Source organism: Trametes versicolor (genome assembly GCF_000271585.1).
Source record: "Trametes versicolor FP-101664 SS1 unplaced genomic scaffold TRAVEscaffold_4, whole genome shotgun sequence".
Lineage (NCBI taxonomy): Eukaryota > Fungi > Basidiomycota > Agaricomycetes > Polyporales > Polyporaceae > Trametes > Trametes versicolor.
This window is the reverse complement of record NW_007360324.1, coordinates 2,280,904-2,308,235: the sequence shown is the minus strand read 5'-3', so window position 1 is coordinate 2,308,235 and position 27,332 is coordinate 2,280,904. Positions and strand designations below refer to the sequence as shown.

At 57.3% G+C, this 27,332-nt stretch overlaps 8 protein-coding genes across 8 annotated transcripts; 1 reads left to right on the top strand and 7 right to left on the bottom strand.

Annotated features, from left to right (window-relative positions):
• Positions 1–881: 881 nt before the first annotated feature.
• TRAVEDRAFT_71059 (uncharacterized protein) lies at positions 882–6,893 on the bottom strand. The gene is made up of 7 exons (XM_008038771.1): positions 6,516–6,893; positions 6,298–6,423; positions 5,376–6,222; positions 1,961–5,322; positions 1,760–1,906; positions 1,490–1,706; positions 882–1,424 (listed from the first exon to the last, which is right to left on the bottom strand). Exons 1-7 carry the CDS (start codon positions 6,527–6,529, stop codon positions 1,203–1,205), a joined length of 4,935 nt encoding a protein of 1,644 aa, XP_008036962.1. The 5' UTR covers positions 6,530–6,893; the 3' UTR covers positions 882–1,202.
• A 468-nt stretch (positions 6,894–7,361) lies between these two features.
• On the bottom strand, positions 7,362–9,050 carry TRAVEDRAFT_46006 (uncharacterized protein; the record flags this gene model as incomplete). The annotated part of the gene is made up of 1 exon (XM_008038145.1): positions 7,362–9,050. The coding sequence occupies one exon, from the start codon at positions 9,048–9,050 to the stop codon at positions 7,362–7,364; it is 1,689 nt and encodes a 562-aa protein (XP_008036336.1).
• Positions 9,051–10,124: 1,074 nt separating this feature from the next.
• Positions 10,125–11,111, bottom strand: TRAVEDRAFT_46005 (uncharacterized protein; the record flags this gene model as incomplete). Its single annotated transcript, XM_008038144.1, has 9 exons — positions 10,125–10,221; positions 10,277–10,406; positions 10,474–10,557; positions 10,617–10,631; positions 10,698–10,718; positions 10,770–10,802; positions 10,864–10,869; positions 10,938–10,982; positions 11,036–11,111. The coding sequence occupies 9 exons, from the start codon at positions 11,109–11,111 to the stop codon at positions 10,125–10,127; spliced, it is 507 nt and encodes a 168-aa protein (XP_008036335.1).
• A 1,219-nt stretch (positions 11,112–12,330) lies between these two features.
• TRAVEDRAFT_46004 (uncharacterized protein) lies at positions 12,331–13,143 on the bottom strand (the record flags this gene model as incomplete). The annotated part of the gene is made up of 1 exon (XM_008038143.1): positions 12,331–13,143. The coding sequence occupies one exon, from the start codon at positions 13,141–13,143 to the stop codon at positions 12,331–12,333; it is 813 nt and encodes a 270-aa protein (XP_008036334.1).
• A 1,431-nt stretch (positions 13,144–14,574) lies between these two features.
• On the bottom strand, positions 14,575–15,562 carry TRAVEDRAFT_46003 (uncharacterized protein; the record flags this gene model as incomplete). The annotated part of the gene is made up of 9 exons (XM_008038142.1): positions 14,575–14,671; positions 14,729–14,864; positions 14,937–15,020; positions 15,082–15,096; positions 15,163–15,180; positions 15,233–15,265; positions 15,326–15,331; positions 15,389–15,433; positions 15,490–15,562. 9 exons carry the CDS (start codon positions 15,560–15,562, stop codon positions 14,575–14,577), a joined length of 507 nt encoding a protein of 168 aa, XP_008036333.1.
• Positions 15,563–16,423: 861 nt separating this feature from the next.
• On the bottom strand, positions 16,424–17,834 carry TRAVEDRAFT_64144 (ATP12-domain-containing protein; the record flags this gene model as incomplete). The annotated part of the gene is made up of 7 exons (XM_008038770.1): positions 16,424–16,454; positions 16,520–16,761; positions 16,821–16,964; positions 17,023–17,216; positions 17,276–17,379; positions 17,429–17,637; positions 17,690–17,834. The coding sequence occupies 6 exons, from the start codon at positions 17,829–17,831 to the stop codon at positions 16,691–16,693; spliced, it is 864 nt and encodes a 287-aa protein (XP_008036961.1). The 3' UTR covers positions 16,424–16,454; positions 16,520–16,690.
• A 204-nt stretch (positions 17,835–18,038) lies between these two features.
• Positions 18,039–22,252, top strand: TRAVEDRAFT_57899 (mismatch repair protein MSH3; the record flags this gene model as incomplete). The annotated part of the gene is made up of 19 exons (XM_008038296.1): positions 18,039–18,101; positions 18,138–18,725; positions 18,774–18,860; positions 18,909–19,003; positions 19,056–19,181; positions 19,229–19,398; positions 19,452–19,477; positions 19,533–19,624; positions 19,679–19,812; positions 19,868–20,042; positions 20,106–20,234; positions 20,290–20,695; positions 20,753–20,854; positions 20,909–20,973; positions 21,034–21,422; positions 21,475–21,530; positions 21,586–21,664; positions 21,721–21,857; positions 21,917–22,252. 19 exons carry the CDS (start codon positions 18,039–18,041, stop codon positions 22,250–22,252), a joined length of 3,255 nt encoding a protein of 1,084 aa, XP_008036487.1.
• Positions 22,253–22,363: 111 nt separating this feature from the next.
• TRAVEDRAFT_57898 (DNA-directed DNA polymerase) lies at positions 22,364–27,099 on the bottom strand (the record flags this gene model as incomplete). Its single annotated transcript, XM_008038295.1, has 13 exons — positions 22,364–22,917; positions 22,970–23,553; positions 23,608–23,956; positions 24,024–24,266; positions 24,320–24,430; positions 24,487–24,671; positions 24,725–24,833; positions 24,895–25,072; positions 25,135–25,346; positions 25,419–25,603; positions 25,677–25,845; positions 25,917–26,444; positions 26,809–27,099. The coding sequence occupies 13 exons, from the start codon at positions 27,097–27,099 to the stop codon at positions 22,456–22,458; spliced, it is 3,606 nt and encodes a 1,201-aa protein (XP_008036486.1). The 3' UTR covers positions 22,364–22,455.
• Positions 27,100–27,332: the final 233 nt, after the last annotated feature.

Below are 27,332 nucleotides of genomic sequence, written 5' to 3'. Positions count from 1 at the left end.
GACGGGAGACGTCCATGTGCCGCTATAAAAACTCTGCAGATGAGCCCTCCAGCAGAGACAGCAAAGCACCGGCAGCACAGATTCGACCCACCGAGACCCCCACCAATGTCGCACCACGCCTCGTCGTCCACCGCCCCGCGCGAGACCATCAACGAGCTCTACTTCACCGGCCAGGGCGACCCCCGCCACAAGTGCGTCGCGATCGGGTACCACCGCGACGAGCCCGTCGTGTACAAGTTCGACACCGTCGACCTTCCGCAAGGCACCAGAACCACCGTGAGCGCTTCTCCCATCGGATCGTCGCCGTGGCCCCACCAGATCGCTCACCCCGTCCCCCGCGCCCGGCTCGCCCCTGCCCCCCAAACCCCGCGTCCCCTCCCGCGGCACCGCTCTCGTCGTTCGCGCTGCGGCTCTGCGCTCGCGCGCGCATTCGCTCTCGGTCCCGCCCCCATGCAGGTGACGTACAACGAGCAGTCCGTCGTCGCCTTCTTCGACTGGGCCCTGGCCGTCCACCTCGGCTCCGTGATCAAAGGCGCGGACAGGGCCCCCATGGCCGAGCTCGTCAAGCACGGCTCGAGCAAGAGGTGCGTGTACGTCCCTCTCCGCCTCCCGCCTCTCGCCAGACTCAGACTGCGCACGCTGACGAACGCCTACTGGCGCACAGCGCACGCTCGTTCCAGTCCGGCAGGGGCGGGAGCGAGAAGTTCGAGTGGCGCAGGGTCGGGGACAAGCACCCATACGGCTACGAGGTGCGCGGGCGCTCCCCCGGGGGACGATCATTGTTCAGAACGCTCACCGCCATCCTGTCCCCAGCTCTTCTCGCTGGAGCCCGAGTCCAGGATCGGCCGATACGATCCCACACCCCGCGAGCTGCCCAAGATCGGCCGCGCGTACGCGCTGCTGGAGTACGGCTTCCACGAGGAGAACCTCATCCGGGACGCGCTCCTCGCACTCTGCTTGAACAGGTGGATAGACTGGCGGGGGATGTGAGCGCGGACGGACAAAGGAGGCAGCCGCGAGAATTTCCACGGACCAAATATTTATTAACACGGTAGACCACGATGCAGCATAAACCCTCGGAACACAGCAGTGAACGATCGGTCCGGTGCGAGATTAATAGCGCTGGGAAACACAAGTCTGAGTCCCGACGGAAACATAAATGATAGCAGCGGCAGAACGATCCCGAAAGCATGGCAAATGAATCAGCTACCCCCCATAGACCCGAGCATGTGCTCCAGCCGTTCCTCCTCGACTGTCCAACGTGCGTCCGCCTCAGACCCTACAGACGACGCGGTCGAGTGACCAACGTGACCTTGTGAGCGGCCCCCTTGCCCCGGTCCGGCAATATTGAACGAGCCGGAGTCCATACCACGCGAGAGGTTCTCAATTAGACGGCCTATTTGCGCACTCGAGCTGAAGAAGACCTATAAACGATGATGAGCCACGATAGGCATGCGAAAGTATTAGACGCCGGCAAGCGCACACAAACCTTGGTCTCCGGTCGTGCGGAACCTTTTGGCTGCTGCGGCTTCTTTCGCGACAGGAAAGAGGAGCTCGTGCTGCCTTTCGACGACTTGCGCTCGTGCTCCTTGAAGAACAGCTTGACGTTTTCGTTCGTGTCCTTCACCGAGTACTCGGAGTAGAAGCTCGCACGGTCCCCGTAGTAAGATTCGCCGTCATCGTCACGCAGCCCGTTCACGATCGACCTGCAAACGCGTGTGAGGCAAAAGACGTAAAGATTGAGTGTAGAATGACGCACCAAATCGTCTCTCCGTTGGCCATTTCGATCACCTCGAGCGCCGGCCCTGACTCCGGTATGGCCTCGCGCTGACCTTGCGAGCTGCCCGCGCCGGGAGACTCCGCGCTGAGCATCTGGCCTCTGCCGTCCCCAGCATACATATCGTATCTATGCCTGATTTATTAGTCACATTGACTTGTCTAAACGAGGGGATCGTCTCACAAAGAGTCATAAGCGGAGTTCGACGTTTCCACCCCACTCGGCACAGCAAGGGAGCCCTCAGCGTGGACGGAGAACGGCGTGGGCAGCTGCGGCACTGGGGGAGACGTGTCGGTAGAGAACCTCCGCCCTCCGGCCCGATGAGGAGGCGGCGGGGTGGGCACTCGATCGTGGATGGAAGACTTAGAGCCGACCGAGGCGCGTCTGCGGGACGCCGACTGCTTGCGCACCAATGCACCCAAGTCGAAGCCAGAGGCCCTAGAATCGGAGGGGAAAATGATGGTGCGCCGCACGACGGTGTTCTGGGCCGCGTCCTGCTGTTGTTGGCGTGGGCGCTGAGGCGACTCCTGTCCCTTGCGAACGGGCGGGCGCGTGTCGGTCGACGGCCTCGGAGAATACCCGTCGAAGCTAGGGCGACCCTCGGATATCGGCGAGCGCATGCTTTCTGGCGTGGCTCTTCCCCGGATGACGGGCACTTGGCTCTTCCTGCTTTCATTCGGCGAGGTCGCCCTTGTCAGCTTCGTCCAAGCAGTAGACCGCGAGGACGTCGAAGGCGATCGGGCGATCAAGTCGTTGAGCGCCGCCTGGTCGAGACCAAGGTTCGTGGCCGCATCGAACAGTTGCCTGAGTGCATCGTTGGTCTGGGCTTGCGCGGAGGGTTCTCCTGCGAAACCTTCCTGCGGTGGTCTGGGCGTCGGCGATTGAGGGGGCGGAGAAGTGGGGCCAGCCGGACTGGGGCTTCGGAACATCGTTTGCAGGGCTGGGGCGGAGTGCGGCATCGGGCCATACGATTGTTCGGGGGACGGACCCGCCATGCTCATAGTCTTCGAAGCGGTGGCCGACATCGGTCCCTGCACAGGTCGAGATGGAATCAGAGGCTCCGGTGGGCGAGACTTGCGGAAACGCGCCATGAACCCCTTCAGGCCTGGAGTTGCAGACGCAGGTGGGCTCGGCAACGGTGCTGGCGGAGGCTTCAACCTCGTTGGCTCCGCAAGACTAGCAGATATGGGGATGGGGTCGGTCCGGAGTGCCAGGCTAGGCGAACTACCAGACGGCGGCCCTGTAGTTGGGCTCCGCATGTCGAGCGGGAACGGCGTAACCTCCTCTCCATTGGGGATGTGCTGCTTTTGCCGGATGGTCCCACGCAGCTTCTTGAACCGCGAACCAATCTTGCTCGACGTCTGCATGTTTTGCGGGGAAGGCGAAGCAGTAGGGGAGCGCAATGGAATGGCATCAACGCTAGTAGACGCAGAAACGAGAGTGGGGGAAGAGATCTTGTTCGGGCTGATCCGCTTCCTGGGTACGCTGCCGGAGCCGTCAGCGATCTTCGGAATCGAGGGCGACTTCCGCAAGGCGGCAGTGGCGGCCTCTGCCCTGCGTTGCACCTCGAGAGCAAGTTCGGACGGGTTCATCCCTGAGGTGGGTGACAGGGGTGATAGCGGCATCGCGGGTGGAGGCGGCATGGCCACCCTAGGAGAAGTAGCATGTCGTAATGAATCCGACCGCTTCGGCGTCTGCAGAGGTTTCGTGGGAGAGAACACAGACTGGATGGGTTCGTCCTCGTCCGGCTCTGGATCAGAAAACTCAGGCATGATGGAGATCTGAGGAGGTGAGGTGGGCATAGGGGGACTCATTGTCCGGTCCCGGTCTTCAATACCGAAAAGCGCGTCCGCCAGCGCCCTGTTTCGTCGCATCGGGCTCGACTGCTCTGTATCAGCAGGAGCGGGGACTGCTAACGAGGGCTCTTCGACCGCCAAAGCTTCCGCTGGGCGAGGGCGAGGAGACTCGATACTGTGCACGACCGCGTTGAGCAACGCGTTGGCCTTCGCGACATGGTCGTTCGCGGAAGGTCGCGATGACGTCACCACGTGTTGTGGCGACACCTGCGGCTGTGGCTGGGGGGTCGAGTTGGCCCTGTTCTCTCCGTTGACCGAGTAGTTCGACTGCGATGTAGACGGCCGACGCCTCCTGATCGAGCCAGCGCGCGCGCGGTTCTCTGGCGTTGCAGCCTTGGACAGTGCGGTGCCGACCAGCTTGTCCTGGATAGTCACGAAGTCGCCTTTCGTCAGCCCGACCTCCCGCCGTACCGCATCCTCAGGCTCGGGCGCGTCGTAGGGGGAGGTTCCAGCTGTCGACGGGCCCGACTTGTCTGGTGAGATATCGTGCCACGGAGAGTAGTCCGAGTCCAGGCTATTGAGCAACCCAGAGAGGCGATCCTTGCTGTGGTCTTCGTCCCAGGTGTGGTAGCTGGAGCCGGCAGATTCAAGAGACGACCGCGAAGAGTTCGCGATGGGCGAGAAAAGGAGCGCGTTAGGCGTACCAAGCGAAAACGAATGAGAGCTCGCGTGCTGTGTTTGCTTCGATGAGCGTGCACTCGTGATGGCGCCGTCCCCATTGATCGCGCCAAAGTCCCGGAAGGTGGGCGATGTTGGAGAGCGGGCGCCGTTGTAGGTGGGGGTAGGGGAGCGGAGAATCCGGTTTCCGTGTTGTGCGGGAGACCCGAGGTCCATCCCGGACATCGCGGACGGCGGACGGTGGTCGGGCTGCGCAATGGCGAACGATCCAGAGTGGCCGTTGTCGACCCAAGGAGAGTCAGGCAAGGCGGGCGAGCGGAGAGAGCGGGATGTGGATTTTGCTCGGTCTAGCGTATCTGCGCCTTGGTCGGTGAAGCTGACGGTGCTTCCGTTACGACTGTGGCCAGACGTGCTCCCGTTGCGCCCATGAGACTTCTGAGGTGTGCCGTTTGGACTGGATGCCGTATTCCACGTCACGTTTGATGGCGTGGTTGGGCGAGAAGGGGGGCGAGAAGATGGTGATGATGCGGCGAGTGGCTGATATGCAGGACCAGAGAGTGGCGACATCGGTCGGCGTCTACCCATCACGGGGGAATCCGGAGCTTCAGCGGTGGGTGAGGGGAGTTTGGTTGTATTTCGCTGGCGATCCTCGGGTGTGTAGCGACCGTTCATAGAACGATTGAAGAAGAGGGGAGGAGTCGAGCCCTGTGCAGGGGAGACTGGGCGGTGAAATGCCGAAGCGCCAGAGTTGCTCCTGTTGAGAGTGGATGCAATGCTCTGGGGTATCAAGGGGGAGACTTGGGTATTGAGGCCTGGTAGACGAGGTGATGTTGCTCGGGGTGTCGCAGAGGGCGTCAAATCTTCGTTGTCAAAGATGGCCTCCCTAGGAGTCATGGGGCGCGGCATGCCCGGAATATAGCCAGGTAAACGAGGGGTCGGTGACGTGGTACGCGAGCCGGGGTGGGATGACGTCCGTTGATTTTCATCCGAGAGTATTGGGTCGTCGGACGACAGCGCTGTCCCCGCCTCTTCGCCTGGGGATGGCAAAGGCGAAGACAAGCTTGGCTCGAACTGTTCGAGCGGTGTCAGGAGGATGTACATGAGTGATCTGAAGCAAGACTTACCGCAGTAGTCAATGCTGCAAGAGAACCGTTCATATCTCTGTGGGGCGCGTGCACAACCGGGGATCGCTCCATGACAATCTCATCGTCTCCCTCTTCCTCCAACTCTCGAATTGCCTGGTCGAGGGCCATCGACGCTCGCCGCAGCCCATCCGGGGACAACGCCTTCGACAGTCGCTTGCTTAGGTTACTCGTGGCATAGTCCGAGCTGCGGTCCTTAGAGAACGTGCTGTTGTTCCCGGGGCTGGAAGGCGTGGAGTGCGTGTAGGTGCTGCCCTCCGGCGTGACCGGACGGAGGCTGTCAGAGTACATTGAGGTACTGGTGTCCCCACGCGCGCTGGCAATGGTGCTCATGCTCATGCTAGAGTCCGACTGAGCGATAGCGCCACCTCCACGTCCGCTGCGGCGCCCAGTACTAGGATTGGTATTGCGCATGAAGTAGGCCTGATCCCGGAACTTGCCCGAGCCAAACAAATTGTTACTCATCCGCCGGCCAGAATGCGAACCCTTCGCGGAGGAGAGGGAGGCGTTCGAGGCAGCGCCATGTAATGAGGGTGTTGTTGCGGAGTTCGAGGAGCGCACCGACTGCCGCATAGCATCCGTGTCCTCGTCGTCGCCATCTCCTCCATTCGGCCGACTCTCGCTCGATTCATAACCGCTGTGCTGACCTTGTGTGCGTGGTTTCCTGCCGTGGAGCCTACCCAGAGCCTCCAGTATCATATCCTCTTCCTCCTCCGTCACTTGGTTCTGAGACCCCCGCGCGCGCTGCTCTGCAAACTTGCTCTTCAGCTCATCGAGCCCGATAGGCTCGCCGGTGGAGTTTTGCAACACGCTGAAGCGTCGGGTGAGACTGTACCATTGTAGCATCGCGGGAGGGAAGTGCGCGGTGAGCAGGAATAAAAGCGCGGGAAAGAAGCACACGTACTCCGGTAAGATTAGGGACGTGCGGAAATCGCTCGCGGGGGGCAACGAGGGGAGAACCTCTTGCGTGTCGACAGTGCGTGGGGCCAACGCCTCAGGGACTGGAACGCGCTTTGCGTCTGATCGTTTGCTGAGGGACGGAGAACACGAGCGAAGGGATCAAGAGGGGAGTCGCGGTGGACTTGAGCTGTGGTCGGTAGAACGAGGTGGCGAGATGCTTACCGGAAGCGGTGCATGGGTAATTGTCTACTGTGTGAGCAAGGGTACCCTGTTTCGATAGCCTCGTTGGAAACACGTTGAAAGAGCGTGGCACGGGAAAGCGTTGAATGTCAGATCGCGTGTAGAATGCGGAGAAGAAGCGAGATGCGCCCAGACGGCAGTAATGAGTTATGGAGATATCGGCAAAATGTGCGCGCAAGAACACGCGCAGAGCCCAATCAGAAAGCCAGACAGACGTGAGACGAGGAGAGGAGTAGGCTGCAGGAGAGAGAAACGAGAGAGCAACGTGTAGAACACGAGTTGGAGACGCGAAGCTAGATATGGTTGTCCTTCTTCTCGGAGTTGACAGCCGCTTCGAAGCTGAAGCTGACGTATCCAGACGATGCAACGACGGGGTCACCCTTGCCGACGAACGAGACGAAAAAGAGCGAGGCGAGAAGAATGTAGAGCGTTTGAGACTCGTCGACGAGGGCCCAGGAGGAGGAAGAGGTTGAGATGGACCCCTGCAGTCCATTTCAGGCACATTGATCGCTCACTTGGCAGATTTGCAAAGGGCCGCAGTATCATAAGGGACTCCGGGGTCCTGAGCGCCACGTGGGGAACAGTGCACCCACCGCACATATCATCCAGGGCGCCTCAGAGGCTCAGACTGGATTGTGGGCATCGGTCTTTGAGGTGAACAATCAATCAATCACGGTAGCAGTACAGGTCTTGAAACAACGAGTCTAAATGTAGCGAACTCCGCCAGTAAAATAGCACGGCCGCGCGGGAGTAGTGAACCTTGCACGTAACCGTTGGGAGGTGAAGCAATGATCCTATCATGTTATACGCGCACTCTTATACAACATCCTAAGGTATGGAGTCCACAATGACCACACCAAGTTCACCGAGACGCAACGCAAGGTCAGCGTCGGAGCCGACAGCACTGTGCATCTCCAAGGACACGGTAGCGAAACCCCACTCAGCACGCCTGCGCATGACGTTCGCCACGCAGACTTCTAGATCATGGGTGAGCGACAAGTTGGCGAGCTGGAGACACTCCAGCTCGGGGCACGGAAATGCGAGGGAGTGAGGGAGGTCCACGCCAGGCAGCCCCAGGCAATCAATGGCGCGCAATACGTCCTGAATGGCGGGTCGATCGAAGCGCAGGAGGCGGAGTCGAGGAAGCCGGCAAAACACCGCGTGCCGGTCTAGGATGAACGCCGAACTTGAAGAGGATGGGGAGCCGATGAACGTTATGGCCTCGAGTGAGTCCAGTGCAACTGTGGGCACACAAGGAAGCGTTGCGCCCTGTAGCGCGTCCGTTAGCGCCAGCACGACGTAAGGGGTGCCGGACGGGCAGAGAATGATGCAGATGTTGCCGTCCGCGGCCACCTCGAACTTCAAGGCTTTGATTGCGGCCAGTCCCGGGAGGCGGCTCCGGTCCTGAGGAAGGGCCGCGACGAAGGAGCCCGTGTGCCCCGTCGCATGAAGGGAAAGGCTGTAGCGAGTGAAAGCGGGCAGCGTGAGTTGCGAGAGGACGCTTATAGAGAGCTCGGGTGAAAACCCGTCAACCGAGAATACGGAGAGCTTGGGCAAGGCAATGTTCCCCGAGCCGTCGCGGGGCGATACCGTGAGGGCGGCGAGACCTCCCTCCGCCCGCAGCCGTAGCTCGACAAGCTCAGGGCTTCGCCGGAGAATCGATAAGAGTCGGCCTTCCGACAGCGTTGAGGGGCGCGCAGTGGTGTCGATGTCGAGGACGGTTAGGTTCGTGTAGATGCCCGAAGTCCATGGGAAAAACATAGGACGGATGCGAAGAGAACGCAGGGAGGGTGTGAGGGATGGCAGAGGCCGCGGTTCCTCTTCTCCAGCAACTGGGAGGGAGTCGAACGGCAGGGTTCTACCCCACGCGCTACCGGCACCAGGCCCGAGCAAGCACATGGTTTCGAGGTGCGGCGAAGGCTTCCACGAAAGCTGGTTCACGGCCTGCGCTATGACCTCGAGGTTTTCAGCCACCACTATGAGCGAGCGGAGGCGGAGCTGAAAGTCCGCAAGGAGTCGGAAGTTGACTAGCGAGCGAGAAGCTTGCCAACGGAGGTTCAGCAACGAGTTCCTAGAGCGGTCGACGAACGAATACACCCCGTCTCTGGATAAACTTGTGATGACGATATTGCTCCAGGGCTCGGGGACGCCCAGCGCAGCTGCTCGCCATGCCCGACAGACGTGAGTGAGGGCTATGAGGCTTCGGCTCGAGCGCGGATCGGATATTTCGCTGACGTCAATGATGATCTTGACAAAGAGCTCAGTCGGGAGGCGGTGTACGATGTATGGGCTCTTAGCGTTGCGCATGCCACGCAGGCGAGCAACGGTATCCTTGATATCGTCGATGTTGTCCTCGTCGATGGCGTTTTCGAGCTGCCGTTCGTATTTGTCGGCGGTTTGGCAAAACTCCTTGTAGGGCAAGATATGAAGTTGGCTGAGATTTGGGCCTGACCACCCTTGTATAACTGGGGCAGGGGCATGTCCTCCCGCTGGGATACTGGATGTGATTGCAGCCATGATTCTATGACATCGTCAGAAGGGTCGATAACACTGATTATGTCCTCACATACCGAGGGCGTCGACTCTCTTGAGAATCGGAGGCGAGCTGGATCTATGGCGAAGTGGTGCTTGAAAATATATATACCAAATACAAACCTTGCTGCGGTTGGAACCTGCCGCCATCTCCGAATCATGGCTTCCTCGGCGCTCCATCAGTACGGAGCTATAGAAACGCTCAGAATAGTAGCGGTCAAAGGGCTGGGTCGCAAATCAAGTCAAGATACATTCAAGCAGATGTGTCGCAGCCAGGTTTTGGCGAAGTTAAAAGTTTGGGTAGTAGTAGCGAATGAGATTCTGGTGTTGACCTCCTTCGTTTCCGAATCCACAGGAAAGCGGTGAGCCCGCATATCTACACGTCCGGCGACGCCGAGAGAACATCAGTATCACCGAGCCCCCGAGAAGAATGCTCGTTCCTGGCCTTCGTGAAACGCCGCGGACGTACAACGGTCCCACGACGGTCCGACACACGAATCAGGCAACGAAGTGACATCAAGCGGCAGACGTACGTTACCGTATAGTGACTGGACATGGCACCGTGATCGGGCCTAACCAGACGAAAGCGAGATGACGATGAATGAGTGCATCGAGGTGAGAGAAAAGGCGAACTTGTGGCATCAACTTCGGCACTAAGGCAGGCGCGGTGTGGCGCGGTGTTGACATTTGTTTATGGTAATTCAAGCACACAAGTACTGCCACCCCGAGCCCGCGCACTCTCGCTTCTACAACTTAGCTATTCGCTGCAACGGCAAACTACTTGGCGTGTAGGTGGTCCAAGCTAACTCTTAAGCGAAGGACTCCGAGAGGATACGCATTGCACCCGCGTCTTTTGGGTGGCCAGTGCATGCTACCCGGACGAGCCCGACAAGGAGATGCTTCCGGGGTGCGGTATTGCAGCGTCGTCGCTAGATCATCAGCTCACCATCAGCACTTCAGCTTCTTTGCCTAATTCCGAATCATCTCTGGAATAGTTTTGAGGAATTTTCAAGGGCATACTGATCTCGTTCCAAAAGCTCAGACAGCCCGCTCTCCTCCCTAGAGGAGCATCATGGCCCCAGCAGCAACTGCACCAAGGGCCCCGCCCATGCCCATCAGCAGAGGCTTCGAGACCACGAGTTTGGATGCACCGTTCCTGCAACCTCTCATCAGCATCCACACAACAAACTTCAATGGAATGATACACTCACTTCCTCTCCGGGGCTACGTAGAATGTTTGACCAGCAAACTGCGTTGGGATCGCTCCGGCGATGGACGTGGCGTGGGTAATAACGGGCCCGCCGATGGAGGAAACCTCGACGATGGGTACGCCCGCGATGGCTGCAAGGATGGGTGTTCAGGTGCGGTCATCCCGACACCGAGGTGGCGGAGGTGTACTAGGACTCACTCGTGATATAGGCGATGAACTGGCTCTGGCTCGCGGACGGCGCCTGGCTGAGCACCCGGCGGACCCCGCTCAAGATGAGGGAGGCTTTTTTCGAATGTGTCAGCATAGGTGAAGGTGACTGCGGGTGAGCTGGTCAAGCGTACCTTCTGCACTTGCGACTGAGGATGATGAGGTGGGTTAGTAGTGAGCCAAGGTCTCCTACTGGTGGTAGAGTGCGGGCATACGAGCGGGTCCTGCGGTTGGGTCTACTATGCATCAGTATCTCGCAGGTGTCACACGTGGTGAGACTGACTGACTCGCACTCAGGAAGGAGCTCAGCTCCACAGCAGCTACCGTGGGCGTTGTTAAGTTTTACAATATGCAAAGGAGAATCACTATCATATGGCTTACCGACAGCTGTATGGAAGAGGCAAAGGTTCATCAACTTCCGCCGAGCCATGTATACAATGGCGGCGAGCACGTACTGTTCGTGGCTTCCGCGGTGACTTGTGACCGAGCTTCATCGTATACTACGAGCTACTTGTCAGACGATTTCCTGGTACCAGGAGTGATCTGCACTCACTGCTATCGCCCTTGGCTGGCAAGGCTTGGGCGGCGAGAACGGAGAGCAGGAGAGTGACGAAAGTCTTGGCGTACATTGTACCAAAGTTAAAACAGCGCCTGGCTGGGAGAGGTGAAGTATAAGAGGATGAAAGACGTTGGCCCAAGAAGCAGAGAGATGAAAGGCTTGGGGATGCTGGAACGGCGTCACCTGTGTGCCAGTGTGCATTTTATACAAGCACAGAGTCCCGACGCGTCGGTGGTATCGGCACTGGCCCCTGCCAATGAAGCAATGCACTTCGACGACTATGGGAGAGGAACTACTCAGCTAGTCTCCGAAGCGGTGTTTTGAGATGCTTCGGAGGCGTCCGCCGTAACTGACAAGCAGAGCACTGCCGCGCTCGATGCACATCGAGGTGGTTGTAATCTGGTGGCTTTCAATTGTTGCCGCCAATTTACTGCAGGGGATCGCGCTCGTAGCACTGGCGTGGTCCATCATTAAACGAGTGAGTTCTAGATGTTAGTAGCTTGTCCCGTACAAAAGAGCGTTTGGACGAGCTGCACACTACCTGTCGTTGGTACTCCGTGCGTCAGCCTGGAGACATTGTGTACTTCCGTCGGTGAACGGCACCCTGTACATAATGACGTTTAGACATTAGATAGCGCCGCAGACATTGACGCCTTAAGGGCAGTCAGTTCAATCCTGCGAGGTCAGCGATTGTACGTTCTCAGGTGTAGAAAGGCGCTGCAAACAGCGCTGGCCGTCAAATTGGTGATCCCCACAAACAGTTGATATCCGACTAGGAATAGTATATAGTCATCCAGCGCCTGCGAGTGTTTGCATCCTCGCCGTAGGCATGACTTCGTACTAAAGGAATAGCGTCTTTGCCAAGGTCAATTCGAGTTTAAGGAGAGGATTCAGATTGCAGGCGCATATATCTTCACGGGTGCAGCCGATCCGACGGTATCATTACTGTTCGATGGCGCAGACTTACTAATGCAGTTCTACCTTTAAGGCTGTAGGATTAGCTGCGACCTATGATCTCGGCGAGTTTATGAGTTCGATACGGCACCGCATTCCGAGCGTGTACAACACGCACCAGATTGCAATCAGATGCAGTGTCTCGCCGGTTGCCTTCACACGGCCGACATAAGAGCGCGATCGCTTTGTCCGATAGCGAAAAGGATAGATCGAATATGGTGACCTCCGAGACGTTCAGTTGGAGGTGTCGTAGAATATCTGCCAGCGTCTTGAAGTTCGGGGCGTGGTAGGTGAATCTTCTGAGCTTCGAAAGTTGACAGATGGGGAGATCGATTTTATCCTTGTTCTTGCGCTCGAACGCGACCGGGCGGCGGGCCCACTGAACGCAGCGTGAACTCTTCGAGTTCTGGACACCGAGACAGGAGGCGGATAAGGGTTGCGTTCGTCGGCGGAGTCGCGAGGGTGTGTTCCAGCTCGGGGCGGTGCAGGCTGAAGCTGATGTGACCGTGCTGCAGATCCGATGTGTCGAGGAGCGCGCGCCCAATGTTGAGATTACAGAGTTTCAGCGAAGTGAGTCCGCAGAAGGTCTGCCCTGCCTCTTCCGAATCAGGCAAGCGTAGGGAGACCGACTTTTCTTGGCGGGTGAGTGCAAGCGAAAGGCTCGCCAGTTTGAGATGGGGGAAGTCCTCGACCATGCCCAGGACCCATGCGCTCATCTTGGACGAGTGCGAGATCACGCTCAGGGAACGTACCCGATCCAGCTGAGGACCCAGGGTGGAAACGCTATTCATCAGCGCAACTGTCTCAGAAACGTCGAATTTGACGTCGTGGATGTCGACGTCGAGGGGAAGACCGCGCGATCGCTCCAAGTGACGGGCCGTCAAGGTGGGGTTCTGCAGCCTGAATGATCTGTAGAGCAGCGGGGCATCTGCGACGATGCTCCGCCACTGCAAACAGACCTGCGAGAGGTCCTGGAGGAGGTACGGGTTGTCTACGTCTTCGGCGAGAGCGTTGGCGAAGATCTGCGTTAGGATCTCCACGGGGAGTTTGTGCACGGGGCCGCGGCGCCGAGCGTTGTAGCTGGATTGAAGTTGACGAAACCGAATCATTGGGTCTCGCCGAAGTTTGTCACCTGAGGTAGAGCTCATCTTGTTGAAGATGAGAACTAGTCCAGCGATGCCAGAGGTAGGGGCAGGAGGGACTTACCGTTAAAAGCCGAGTATATGGTGGCTAAAGTGGGGAAATCGGTGAAGGGAGTCTCCTTCCTCCAGATTGGATGGTACGAAAGCGAGCTCGGAGGCTGGTAAAGAAGTGGGGAGTTTGTTGATAGGTCGGCGCGGGTTGCAGCTCGTTTGGAGTTGACGGAGGCGGTTCATCGGGCCGCGCCGAAATTGCTCGACCTGCCAGTGAGTAAAGACCACCTTGCTGTCCAACGGCAAGAACCAGTCAAGAGATGATAGAGGCGAGGAGAGGAGGGACTTACCATTCGAGAATGAGTGTATGGTGGCCGAAGTGGGGAAACTGTTTAAGAGGAACTTCCCCTTGCCTCCAGATAGGATAGAACGGAAATGAAGTCGAAGCACGGGAGAGGAGGAGTGAAAGTGAGACGCAGGAGGATATGGCCCGTAGTGGGGGACCGGAGGGGGTATTTATACGGCTCCCGCGGCTCGTCGATCAGCAGCCTTGCTGGTGGGTAGAATGAGCTGTGGGTAAAGTCCATTGCAGTACGACGCATAATCGAGGCGTATGGGTGATTACACGGCGGTGTAGCGCAAAAGGCTACCTTAATAGACAAATGTCTTTCCGTCCTCTTTCTCCGCCCCAGCGAAACACGCAGGGGACAAGACAATGAGCGCGACTAGTCACGCGGTCCCGGGCCCGGCGCCAGACTCTCCGGGCGACGTGTTGCGGAGCATACCGCGTGTGCCTCGTATATTTTGCTGGCGTCCAGTAGCATCATGCACCGTGGAGGAGGCGGGAGGAGGAGATGAGTGCCGGAGGAGTCTGGATTTTGACATGCGTGCGCACTCAGTGGCCATGATGGATCACGGTCACGGTGTAGCGGCTGAAAGCACTTGAGTCTTTGTATCTGGCAAAGGTAAATCAGTTCTTTCCTAAAACATGCATTAGATAGAGAGCACAGTCCCCTTTCGCTTATTACTGGTATTTTCTGCCAGCGGTGGTTGTTGGTGGCCCGAAGGCTTGTGGGCGGCGAACTCGTGAGTCGTCGGAGTTCGAAGCGCTCGTCGCGATCCGCCCCGAGATGCGATCGCGCGCCCTGCTCTTTGGCCGTCTCTCAGGCTCACGACGTCGACTACCAATTTCCAAAGGCCATCGCAACGCTGACCCACATTCAGCGCAATTTTTCAAATGGCGGCTCATGGGCGAGACACAACAATGCTGCTTGGGGACTCGCCCACGTGGCAGGGCGGGTTGCAACACGCACCAGATGTCGATTAGAATGCAGTATGTGTGCCTCGGTGTTAAAACGTTAAAGAATCGCCCAACATATTGTGAAAACAGCACGAATACAGGGACGCTACTCAGCTCGTGCCGAAGCCGAAGCCCTGCAGCGGTTCTTAGAGAATCATCATCGCTCCAGCAGCGACTGCTCCAAGGGCCCCAACCATACCCGTCAGCAAAGGCCTCGAGATTTTGAGCTCGGACGCCCCGTTCCTGCAATACTCCATGAGCATCTACACAGCAAAACCTCGGATAAAACGATGCACTGACTTCTTCCCCGGGCCGGGGACTACAAAGACCGTGTGTCCGGCGAAGAAGGTCGTGGCTGCACCGGCGGTGCTTGTGGCGACCGTAATCGCGGGCCCGCCAATGGAGGAGACCTCGACGACAGGCGCGCCCGCGATGGCTGCGGCGAAGGACGCGCCACGGGGTACTCGTAAGCCGCAACACCCGAGGCAGCGAAGGCGTGGGCACTCACTTGTGATGTACGCGGTAAACTGGCTCTCGCTCGCGGAGGGCAGCTGGTGGATCGCGAGGCTGGCCTCGTCCAATATGATGCTCGCTGTGGCGGAGAGTATCAATATGACCGAAGGAAGGAGTGCGGGTTAGCGAGTGGGGCGTACCTTCTAAAGCTGCGACTGAGCATGGCGGCGTGCACTAGTGGTGAGCGAAAGCTTCGAGCTGGTGCTATAAGTGGGACGTACGAGCAGTGCCAGTGGGAGCTGTTTTGGCGTCAGTATATCGGAGGTGTCACGGATGGGAATGTAGACTGACGCGAAGACAGGATGGAGTTAAGCTCCGCAGAAGCTACGATAGACGTTGCTGCTGAGCCCTATATCGTAAGTTTAGGAAGACTATGTGGCTTACCAGTAGCTGAAAGAGAGGCGCAAGTTAGATTATTATCTTGGTGTGACGATGGCGAGCACTTACGGTCCGTGTCTCCCGCAGTGATCAGCGACAGAGCGTCATCGTATTCTGCGAACGAGCTGTCAGGAAATCATGTATGGATTGATGAGTATCTTCGCACTCACCGTCGCGCTTGGCAGGCATGGCATGGGCCGCGAGGATGGGGAGCAAGAGAGTGACGAAGGCCTTGGCGTACATGGTAGCAAAGATATAACAGCGCCTGGCTGGAAGGAGTGAAGGAGAAAAAAGGGGGACTGTTGACCCAAGAAGAAAGAGATGAAAGGCTTGGGATGCTAGAACGGCGACACTTCTGTGGTCACTTTATACACGTCCGAGGCCTGCGCTGGTGTCGGTCGTACTCGCTCCCGGCGATGCGATGCATGCGACAGATATAGGAGAATACGCAACCAATTTACGGATGCAATGTCTTGACAGGCACTCGAGGAGTGTGGTCGTAGATTAGATGGTGCACCGCGCCCAACGTACACTAACATGGCTGCGATCTGCTGGCGGGTCACACGGCTTTGCTTGAGTGTCGCGCTCGTAGTGTGATTCGTCATAGAGCAAATGGGTTCCAGGGTTGTTGATCGCGAGTTACGGCACAAGTAGAGACCCTTGCATTGAGAAGCAAGCAATCGACCACCCGCGGCCGAGCCTGTGTCAACGTAAGGTCATCTTACTGGGAGAAAACAGACATTGAAGCCACTCACGTCTTCAATCCTGCGGACGAGCAGAGTGGCGTTCGTATATCATCCAAGGTGTCGACGATCCGAGTCTATCTATGTCAACCCTGAGATTCTTGCGAGTGTGAGTGCGTGATCATCAAGTGTGGAAAGAGAGCGCAAACAGCGCCGGCCGTCAGTGTATTGATTCTTGCAAGCAGTTGCTGTCAAAGGCAGAGAGTTCATTTGCGCAGGGTTGCTTCTGTGGGCATCGGCGAGGAATATCGCCGGAGGAGTACGCAGATCGCAGGGGAGTGACCCTCATGGCCTAGCCTCTCCGATGATATCAAGACAGGGCGATCTTGTCCGTGGCACACACAGGCCGGCGGATGCAGTGTTATTTCAAAAGGTGTCGGACGGACTGCGACCTGTGATGCCGGCGAGTTCGTGAGTTCAATACGAGCACCGCGTTCAGGGTATTTATGCCACGCACCTGATGTCAATTAGAATGCAACTTGGTAGTTGCACTAGTTGTGTCATGATAGTCGCCCAATATATGAATATGGCGGTCTCGCGGGCGCGAACGAACCCCTGATAGGCCGAGAAGAGCGGAAAGGCTGTGGATTAGGATGTAGTGTATAGTAGATGGCGGAGTGAGCGCTGCTCAGTATGCAGCAAGCAGACACGCTGCGCTACCGAGTTGACGCCGCATATCATGATAGTCTACATCGTGGGCTGACAAAGTTGCTGTCAGAGAACGCATACAAGTGAACAGATGTTTTAGGACGACGTACTGTCTTCAACCTCGCCCCATAGCTCGATTTGGCTGTTCACCTCGACGTGTGCGGCCTGGGCTGCCTGGTCGACGTCTAACCGGCGCATGACAAGCGCCAGGCCGATGAGGAAGGATTTTGAGCTGTAGGTAGCACGTTCCATGGCTAGATTCACGCCGTCAATAGCCGCAAGTGAGGGGAGTAGCGCAGAGACCGTGCGTACCAGCCATTTCCCATGGGGAGAACTGAGCGAGGATATCCTCAAACTTCTTCATGGTTTCAGGAGATTGAGAGGGAACGACGAGCGAGTTTGACACTACGATGTCAACACCGAACGTCTTTTTCGCCCAGTCGAGGATGGGATTCCAGTGTTCCTCTTGGAGCTTTACCAGAGCTGCTGGCTCGTCCGCGTGGTAGCTAAGTGGAGAGCGGGATATGAGTGATACCGGAACCTTCGTAAGTGACGCAGAACTGACAAGATGGTATCCGTCTCGAAGTACTTCAGCAACTGTGCGCGTACTTCATTCCGCGTGTTTTCGTCATCGCGGAAGGCGTCGATAGCTCTTGACACTATGGACGTCTATACGGTTGTTAAAACGGTGTTGGTACAGTCCAGGGAGGCGACATACCATAGGTAGTGCATGAGGCTTAAGCACAGTGTCCTGGTTCTCCCATTCCGACGCGACCAGCGCAGCTACGAGCCTCTTCTGTGGTGGGATGATCATGGGGTTTCCGCCCGGAGTTTTGAGAGGCCGCGAGTCAAGGGTGACGGCGTAGCCCCCTTGCTGCTTGTCAATTCCGACCGACTTCCAGAACCGCTTCAGAGTGACCTCGGCCCCTGCTCATTCACGGTAAGTAACGAATGCACACGGATGACGCTGGTAGCGTACGGTTTGTGGCATTGGTGGCCTGTTCCGAGGTGGAGATGGTCGCATGTGTCCTCGCGAGACATACTGCATGTCTCCGCGGAATCGCCCTGCGTGCGTTTGCGCGGAGGACGGGGACGAGGGAGCGAGTGGCCTGGCGGAGCATGACGGGCAGACGGAGAGGAAGACGGCGCCTAGCACGTGATGAGACGCGTACAAGTGCCCGTGACAGTCGCGTGACGGACGCGTTACTGAGTGATGCGGTGATCGAGCTGCGCGTCTAAGCCGACGCCACCTGCCTCCTCTGCCTCCTCCCCGCATCTTAAACTTTGGCCCTCGCGCACGTCTTGGAGGCCTCACTTTGGCAGAGTCGATGTCTGCCCCGCATGGAACGCAGGCTACAATATCCTCATTCTTTTCCAAGTCTCAAAGCTCTGCAGGGGCCACATCTGGGCCCAGCACACCCACGAAGGGGAAGGCCGGCAGCAAGAACAAAAGAGGAAACTCTCCCATTGATCTCACTCTCGACTCGGAGAATGAGGAACTTGCACCCGTGCGTAAGAGACAGAGAACCACAACCAGCACCTTCTTCTCTCCCCGACGACCAGGTGCGTCCGCATCCAAATCTGGGGCTGCGGCCACGAAGAGCGGCGGACATGCCGAGCAATGGCGCTTCAATCCCAGTTCACCGAGCAAATCGCAAAAAGTGATTGAAGACGCTACGCAGCGTGACGCACACGAGAGAGCGAAGAGAATCCTGTTGGGGAGTGCCGATGTCTTCAACAACACAAACCGTTCGGCCGACGCAGCTCCCAGCTCGGACGTGGAGGAGGAAGCGGAAATATTGGCTGCGCCCGCGGAAGATGACGTAGACGACGCAGAACAGAAGTTCGGCGAGTTGATGGAGATGTTCAGCAGCTCGAGCTCGAAAGGGAAGCGAAAGGGGAAGGGTACAGCGAAGAAGACGGGTCCTCCTGTCGCTGGCCCCAGCCGTTCCAAGAGCCAGAAGACAGAAGAAATTGGCCCAAGCGGACAGCCTTACACCCCATTCGAGTTACAAGTAGGCCATTTTTGAGTTGTGTTCCACCCGTTTGCTGACTGCACACAGGTCCGAGAGTTGAAAGCGAAATACCCTGGTACTGTCCTCATGATACAGTCCGGGTATAAGATGCTTTTCTTTGATGAGGACGCCAAGGTTTGCATTATTTTAGCACGCTTCAATGGTCTCTCACTCTTTGCGCAGATTGCATCCAAGGAGCTGGGAATGGTCTGCTTTCCTAAGCGGAATTTCTTGACCGCCATGATACCGTTACATCGTCGCGATGTACATATGAAGAAGTACGTTACACACTTCATGTGGTAGTATCTTGCTTGAACATTTCCCCATCAGACTGCTGTCGCATGGCTACAAGGTCGGCATAGTAGAGCAGACGGAAACGGCAGCGTTGAAGAAGGCTGGAGAGACTCGCAACGAACTCTTCGGCCGCGAAGTGACACATATGTACACCGCCGCAACGTGAGTTGTATGATAGCTGATATCAACGTATATTCACTATTGTGTAGGTTCGTAGACGATCTCAACTCTGTGGATGAGTTGGACCCGAACTCAGCACCTCCGCTTATGTGCTTCCTGGAAGAGCCAAAAGGCGGTATGGGAACAGATGAGCGAGTCACTATAGCCATGATTGCCATATCTCCGAGCACTGGGGATGTCGTATGGGACGAGTTCGAAGGTGAAGCGGTCGCCCTGCGCGTTCTACTTAATAACTTATAAATACAACCTCAGATAACCATATGCGTACCGAACTGGAGGTACGTGTAAAGTAACACAAACGAAGTGACTGCATCGCTAATTATCTGACTGCAGACCAGGATGGTTCATACAAAACCTTACGAACTCCTGCTGCCGTCAAAGAAACTCAGTCCTGCAACAGAGAAGATGATCAAACACTTCACCGAGTAAGTGTTCCCCGAGTTTCCTTCATATATGATTCATGCTCAGTCTTCCCTCAGACACTCGCACACCGAGCATCGAATGCGCATAGAGCGATTTTCTAAGCAAATGGCGTACACAGATGCCTTCGCGATTCTGTCGAAGTTCTACACCGACAAGACACATGCTAACGCGTCGGAAGGTTTCAACAACGGTTTGCACTCATACGTACCCCTTCCCGCGCCCTTTCTCAACACTATTCGACGTAGGAGACTTGATGGCAGCGATTACGGAGTTCTCGAAGATCGTTGTCATCACCCTCGCTCAGTCGCTGAATTATCTGGCCACGTTCAACGTAGCAGATGCTCTTCGAGAGACCCGATTCTTCTCCAAGTTTACTGAACGCACACACATGCTACTGAACGCCAATACGCTCACAAACCTGTAAGTGCACAGTTCTGTAAGTAAGCAGATTTATGCAAAACAGGTATTCATGACATTTTGTAGAGAGATTTATGTCAACGACACGGACTACACTACCAAGGGCTCTTTGATGTGGATACTGGACCGGACTTCGACGAAGTTTGGTGCCCGGCTTTTGAGAAGTTGGGTAGGGAAACCCCTTGTCGACGCAGCGTACGCTCTCCTCGCCATACATTATCGAGCTTTCTCGCTGCTCACTTTCGCACAGTGCCCTTCGCGAGCGGACGGACGCCGTCGAAGAGATCCTCTCGAACCGGTCGCCCCGACTCACGCAACTGCGCGAGCTCCTCCGCCGGCTCCCTGACCTCGCGCGCGGACTGTGCCGCATCCAATACGGCAAATGCACCCCGCAGGAGCTCGCCGTTCTTCTCAAAGCCTTTCGCCGAGTCTCCACGACCTTCACTCCCCCGCACCCCGCACAGTCGCAGCAGGCCGCGCCGGCTGCGGGTCTGCACGCGGGGCTGCTGGTGGGAATTGTGGAGTCGCTGCCGAGACTGAGGGACCCGGTCAAGGAGATCTGTGATGCGGTGGACTTCGCGGCGGCGGAGCAGGGGAAGGAGGAGGCTATGTGGACGGACATAGATCGGTTTCCGGAGTTGGACTCGTTGACTGCGGTGGGTAAAACGGTTCTCTGGTGTCCAGAGTTTTGCTCATCGCTGAGGATGCGTCAGTGCATACAAGTAGCCGAGTCCGAGTTGATGGACGAGCTCAAGACGATCCGCAAGGTTCTCAAGAAGCCAGCGCTGAAGTATACGGAGTGGAACGGCGAAGAGGTACTTTGCCATACCATCCACGACGAAAGTGACTGACGTTTTCGCCTCGTGCAGTATGTCGTCGAAATCCGTAAGGACGAGCGCAGGGACATCCCCGTGAATTGGACGCTGCTCTCTAGGTACAGTAGTTCGCTTTGCAGCTCACCCTCCACATGTCTGAAACATTAGGTTGGCTGTAGCACGAAGTTTGCGCGTAGATATCACACGCCCGAAGTGCGCGCGAAGCTGCAGGAGCGCGCGCAGTACAAAGAGGGCCTCGCCATAGAAGCCCGCAAGGCATTCCTCACTTTCCTCGCGGAAATCACCGACAAGTACTACGCGCTCCTTCGCGACGCTGTGAACAAGCTCGCAGTGGCAGATTGCTTGTTCAGCCTCGCGCAGGTCGCTGCGCAGGAAGGGTATGCGCGTCCCGAGTTCGTAGACCGTAAGGAAGGTGAAGGTTCGGAGAATGATGTGCTTGAGATCGTGGAGGGTCGACATCCTATGATCGAGGCGTTGCGGACGGACCCGTTTGTCCCGAACTCTGTGAGGATGGGCGGGAGTGAGACCAGGCACAGGATCATTACTGGTGCGTACGGATTGGCCATCGCCTGTAGGATACGCTGACACGAGCCGCGTAGGTCCGAACATGGGCGGAAAGAGTTCTGCGGTCCGGATGACCGCACTGTGTGCCGTCGTGAGTAAAAAATTCCGTCTTCATTGGCATACTACTCATTATGTGATTCCTGCAGATGGCGCAGATTGGGTCGTATGTCCCAGCGAAGTCGATGAAACTTAGTTTGCTCGACGGGATATTAACTAGGATGGGAGGTGAGCGAAGACAGAGGTTGCAATATCGTTATGCGTGAGCTAACGGCGCCTCACAGCATCGGATGAACTGGCCCGCGGGCGATCTACGTTCATGGTCGAGATGCAGGAGACAAGCGATATCCTGCAAATGGCGACCTCGAAGACGCTGGTGGTCTTAGACGAGCTCGGCCGAGGGACGTCGACGTTTGACGGGGTAAGCCTGGCCTCTTCTCGACTCTCCGCTCGCCCCCGCTCACTGTCGCCGGATCATAGATGGCGATAGCGGGCGCAGTGTTACAGCATCTCGTGCAGGAGGTCAAGTGCAAGACACTATTCATCACCCACTATCCACAGGTCGCGACCGACCTGGAGCGCATGTTTCCCTCCGACGTCGGAAATATGCACATGGGCTTCACCGAGGAAACGCGCGTGGACGGGACGAGGGAGGTCACCTTCCTCTACCGCCTTGAGCCTGGCCTTGTCACCGAGTCTTTCGGAGTGGAATGCGCGCGCCTCGCAGGGTTGCCGGAGACAGTTTTGCAGGTCGCAACCACGAAAGCAGCGAACATGAAGATTGTGATCGAAGAGCGGATCAAGCGGACCAAGTGAGCGTTCCGCCGATCGTAGCGTCCTGGGACCGGTCCACAGCTAACGCCTGAATCTCGCAGGATGCGCAAATGCGCGGAACTCGTTCGGCGATGTCTCGGACCCGGTTCATCTGAAGTCGAGCGACACATGTCCGTAAACGACCTGCAATATCTCCTGAAGTCGATATCTACTAGTACGAGTGGCCGGTCTGGTACATCGAGCAGTTAGCCGCTCTTCTCCTTCCGCGCCTTTTTGTGCTTCGCCCGCTTGGCGGGCGCAGCAGTACCCTCAATCTCATCCTCCTCCGCAGCCACCGCCTCCGCTTTCCGTTTCGTCGCCGCTTTGTCCTTGCCCGATGCTTTCGCACCTGCTGTACTGCTTTCTTGTAGTAGCTGAACGACTTGCTTACACATCGCCTGCAGCCCGACTGCGGACTTGAAGCGCTCGCTGGCGGCGAGCGTCGCGGAAAGGTCTGTCCATTTCGAAGGCTCCCAGATCGACGCGGCTTCTTCGACGGTCGCAGTGAATCGCTTTGTCTGACGGACAGAGGTGAGAGCGAGCTTGAGGATCTCCTTAGCATGCGCGGGCGTCAGCGATGACTCGCTGGTGCACGCATTGGAGAGTGTGTCGAGGATAGCTTGGCGCAGCTTGGGCATGAACTCCAGTATCTCCGGCTTGCGGTCGCCCTGCATGAGGTGTGAGATTACCGAAGGGAGTGACGCCGGAACTGTTACTTACCAGAGCCTGCAGCTGGTTGACCAGCGTGTTGATGAAGTGGAAGGCTTGCGCTTGACGGAAGCCATTGAGGGCAACTCCGGGGGCTTGGACAAAGTCGTCCCGAATACTCCACGCAGCTTGGGGATACCGCTTCACAAAGTCGCCGACGAATGTCGGGTTGAGACGCGATGCCTTGCGCGACACGAAGTCCGTGAGCGACTCCCGATAGGCCTTCAAGACAGGTTCGGAAGCATCGTGATGCAAGAGAACCCTGGACAGGTAGATGCTGCACTGGTTGAGGGTGGTCAAGACCTCAGGCGTTGACGCCTTCCTGGCGAGCGTGTGCAGCTCCTCCAGCGTCTTCGCGGCGTCCTCCTTCGGCACCGAGGTGGGAACATCCTTGGATTTGCCAATCCTGCTTCGCAGGATACCGGTCGCCTTGTCCGCAAGCTGTTTCTCATCCGGACCCGTCGCCACAGTCAGCTCAATCAGAGGCAGGATAAGACGGATGATGAGTGGGCTAGTTGACTGCTTCTTCACGAATATGTCGATGAGGTCTAGCACGCGGTTCTTGAAGTGAGTGGCCTCCCGTTGCGCGTCGGTGTCTGTGGGGAAAGTCTGAGCGTGGTCACAGCGAACCATGAAGTCTGAAAACTTGCCTTTTCGGTGCCCCTTCCCGCTGGCACGGGCCCTGAAGGCCGCGGCCAGCTGCTCGTCAATGGCGAGCATCTGGTCGTCGTCCATCAGATCCTCTTCCGATTCGTCGTCGGAGTCGCCCGTCGCCGCTGAGATTCCGTTGACACGCAGCGCTTCCTCGATCTTGCGCCGGAGCTCTAGATCCGCCTCTTCGTCCCCTTCCTCCTCTTCGTCATCGTCTTCGTTGCCTTCCGATGACGAGGACGATTCGTCATCCTCTCCCTCGCCGTCTTCCTGTTCCTCATCGTCGTCCATGTCGACGTCCTCGTCCTCGTCTGCCATCAGCTCCTCGGGATCGCGCCGCTCCAATTGCTGCACCGAGATTCATCCAGGAAGATAAGCAAGCAATTCAATGTCCACACAGCAGCGGGACGCTCACGGTGAGAATGAGATCAATCGTGCTCTCCTGCACCGCGCCCGATAGCAGCGAGAAGACCTGATTGGCCACCGCCCGCATGTACGCGGTGCCCTTCTCGAGGAAGCCAATGACCGTGTCGGCGAGAACGTCGATCGGCGCAGGAAGCTCCTTCTCCTTGCCTTTGTCTTCGCCCATTGACTTGCGCGACTTCTTGCTCTTCTTGGCCTCGGCGGGGAACATGCGCGAAGCGCCGTCGAGGCAGCTCTGTGGATATCACATGAGATGGCAGTGAAGGAGTGAATAGACGTTGTACGAACCTCCAGGGCGTCTGTGTCCGCATCATCTTCGTCCACGCAGTATTGATGGAGGAGCGTCGACGAGAGCAACAGCTCAATACCCTTTGCGGCCTCACGCTGATCCTCGGGCGCCTGCCGTACATGTATTCAGTGCGGCGCCTTGGAGGGCGGAGGGTAAGGCAACTCACGTCCTTGAGGCGGGCCAGAATCTGGTGGGCCTTCTGGCGCAGTTCTGTCTCCTCTTCATCGACCTCCGAGAGCGGGCGGACGTGCTTCGTGTCTTTCTCAAGCTGCTGGATCGTCGAGAGTAGTCTCGACACCCACAACCTTCCGTCAGATGCCACCCCTGCGACTTTCGCCGTCTTGCTCTCATCTATTTGTCACCGTCAGCGCGACGCGTCCCGAGTATAGGCCACGAAGACATACCCTTCACGAGCGTCGTCTGTACCGTCAACTCGGCCAGACACGCGAGTAGGCGATCGCGGCAGATCTTCCGCAATTCCTCCGAGAACGCAGGGGCGGGAACGCTGCGCAGCTGAGGGGCGCGGAGTCAGTTACACCTGCGGTTCCTCGTGCGCACTGGACGGGGCGCTTACGGCAAGAATAACGCTCTTCTCCGACTTCTTGGAGACGATGAACAGACCATGCACGGCCAGCCAATCGAGGATCGTCTGAATCCACGCGTCGCTCTTAGGAATCGCCCCGTTGCGGATGAGCGAGGCCAGCTGCTCGATAACCCACGCCCGGCGCGTGTTGAGAGCTTGGATGTCCGCCCTGCACCAAAACGGGACGATCAGCGTCGACGCAAGGGGCGCATGAGAACAGAAGGCTCCTACGTCTCGGAAGAGGGTCCATCGTCGACCTGCTCGAGCAGGAAGTCGATGTAGCTCTGAATGCCCTCCTCGTCCATTGACGTAAGGATAGACTCAACCGTCTTCGTCTTCGTCAGCTTGTCGAACTGCCGGCTCCCGTTGCCGCCCGTCAGCTGCAGGATCAGCGAGAACCCAATGCGGGGGTCCCCCTTGACTGCGTTCTGGATGTCTGCTACCTGCATCAGTCAAAGTTAGCCTTTGCATGAGGCGGGCGCGCACCCGCGGAGATAGGGAGCGGTGAGACGTACCACTTGCCTGGCTGCCTTGTGCAGATAGCGGTCGCTGTTCGATAGGTGATTGATCCATGAGCGCATGAAATTTTTCGTGAACAGCATGGGCATGTCATCTGCGGTAACGCGGGGCAGCGCCCTCTGGAACACCTGGAAGCCCCAGTATTTCCGCTCGGGCGAAGACGTCGAAGCGAACAGAGATTCTGCGGAACAGCACGATAAGCGTTAGCCTTACCGGGAGCGAAAGCGCGGTAGCGGCGGAGGGAGGCAACATACCATCAACGACGATCCGGAAAAATTCTGGGAAGGTGCCTTTGGACGCGCGAGCGCTACCGTCCTTGGAGAGGAGCTGATCGAGGAGCACGTCCCAAACGAAGTGCAGCTGCGGCTTCCATGAGCCCGATTTCGGCACATCTGTCTCCTGGTCCTCGTCTGCATCGGATTCCTGCATAGAACGCGCGGAGTGAGTGTTATGTGCGAGGAAACGCCATTTTGACTAGCGCCAAGATACCGTACCTTCAATATCCGGGCGAGCGTCGAGAGATTCCCCGTGCTGAGCAGATCAGGGTTCTTGAACGTCGGCGCCAGCAGCTTCTTCCACTCGCGAGAAGGGTAGGCGGCTTGTAGTTTAAGCGTGAGCGCGACCTTTTCGGGCGTCCACGCCTTGGTCTCCGAGTATAACGCGGAGATTGTCGCGTCCACCGCTTCGCCCTTCCAGGAAACTGCAGACGCTGCCAAGGCATCTGCCGCGAGACCGATGGACCACCAGGCGCTCTCGCGCAGCCAAGACTTCTTCTCTCCGAGCGCGAGCAGCTCAGTGATAACCTCCGTGTAGCCCTCCAGATCCGATGCAGCAGTCGACGAAGAGGGCAGTGTCGTTTCGCGCAGCAGGAGACCAGACTGAATAACAGCGGTGAGACCAAACAGACGGGCAAAGAATACGTCCCGTTCTTCCTGGCCGGTCATGGAGCCCTGGGTTTTTGACGAGTCGAGGACGAGTAGGACGATCTGAGAGCATGTCACAGTGTCTATCCTGGACAACAGCTGCATGTCACGAGTGAGCGAACGAATACAGGGTAGAATCGAAAAAGGGAAGTGGAAGGGTCTGGGATATCCGGCTGCCACTGGTTTGCCCTACAATGTTCCACGTTCGACTGCATTGCAAGCGCGGCATCGCATCTTCCTATGTGTCCAAGTTACGATGTTTCTCGTTCCGTGTCGGCAGAGCAGAACGGCGACGGACTGATCGACCGGCCCGTCTCTGCACTCACTACGAGTATTCTCCTCTCCGCTCAATGCCGTGACTGCACAAGGGGCAGTTAAACAGTGATACCAAAGCGCAAGCTTGTGGAATTCTTCTGCGCAGAGTACCCTTCCACCTCCATCTCTCCGAATTAACTGTACGCACCTCCGTCAAGGCGACCGCAAAGCCGATCCTACTGCTCTCCCTTGGACTGGCCAGACCGCGTACAAGACGTCGTATTGAGTACGCAACGTCTTGGGCATTGAGGTGGTTTAGGCCGTCTGACTTCGGTTTGTTTCCGTCCTCGTCCTCGTCTTCTGAAGTTTCCGGCGAGTCTTTTGGCACGAACTGCGACTGGAAATGCTCGAGCGCGGCGACAAGCTTCACGGACGCGTCAAGCCGCTCCTTCTTCTTTGCTGAGGACAAGTGCCAGAATAATGGAAGCGTCGTGGACATGATGGTAGACGACGAGCTCAAGTTAGCGGACGGTGTCGAGACTGGAATACCTCGAAGCCCAGCTTTCGTTGGACGGTGGCAAAAATTCTGGAAGCGCCCGGGCTTTGATCGAGAGATTAGATAGACGCTCTTGAGCACTCATCTTATCTAACCGACGTGGCATCCTACTTTCGGCTTGCTCACAACCATCTCGATTTCATGATATACACCACCGGCACTGGCAACGCAGACAC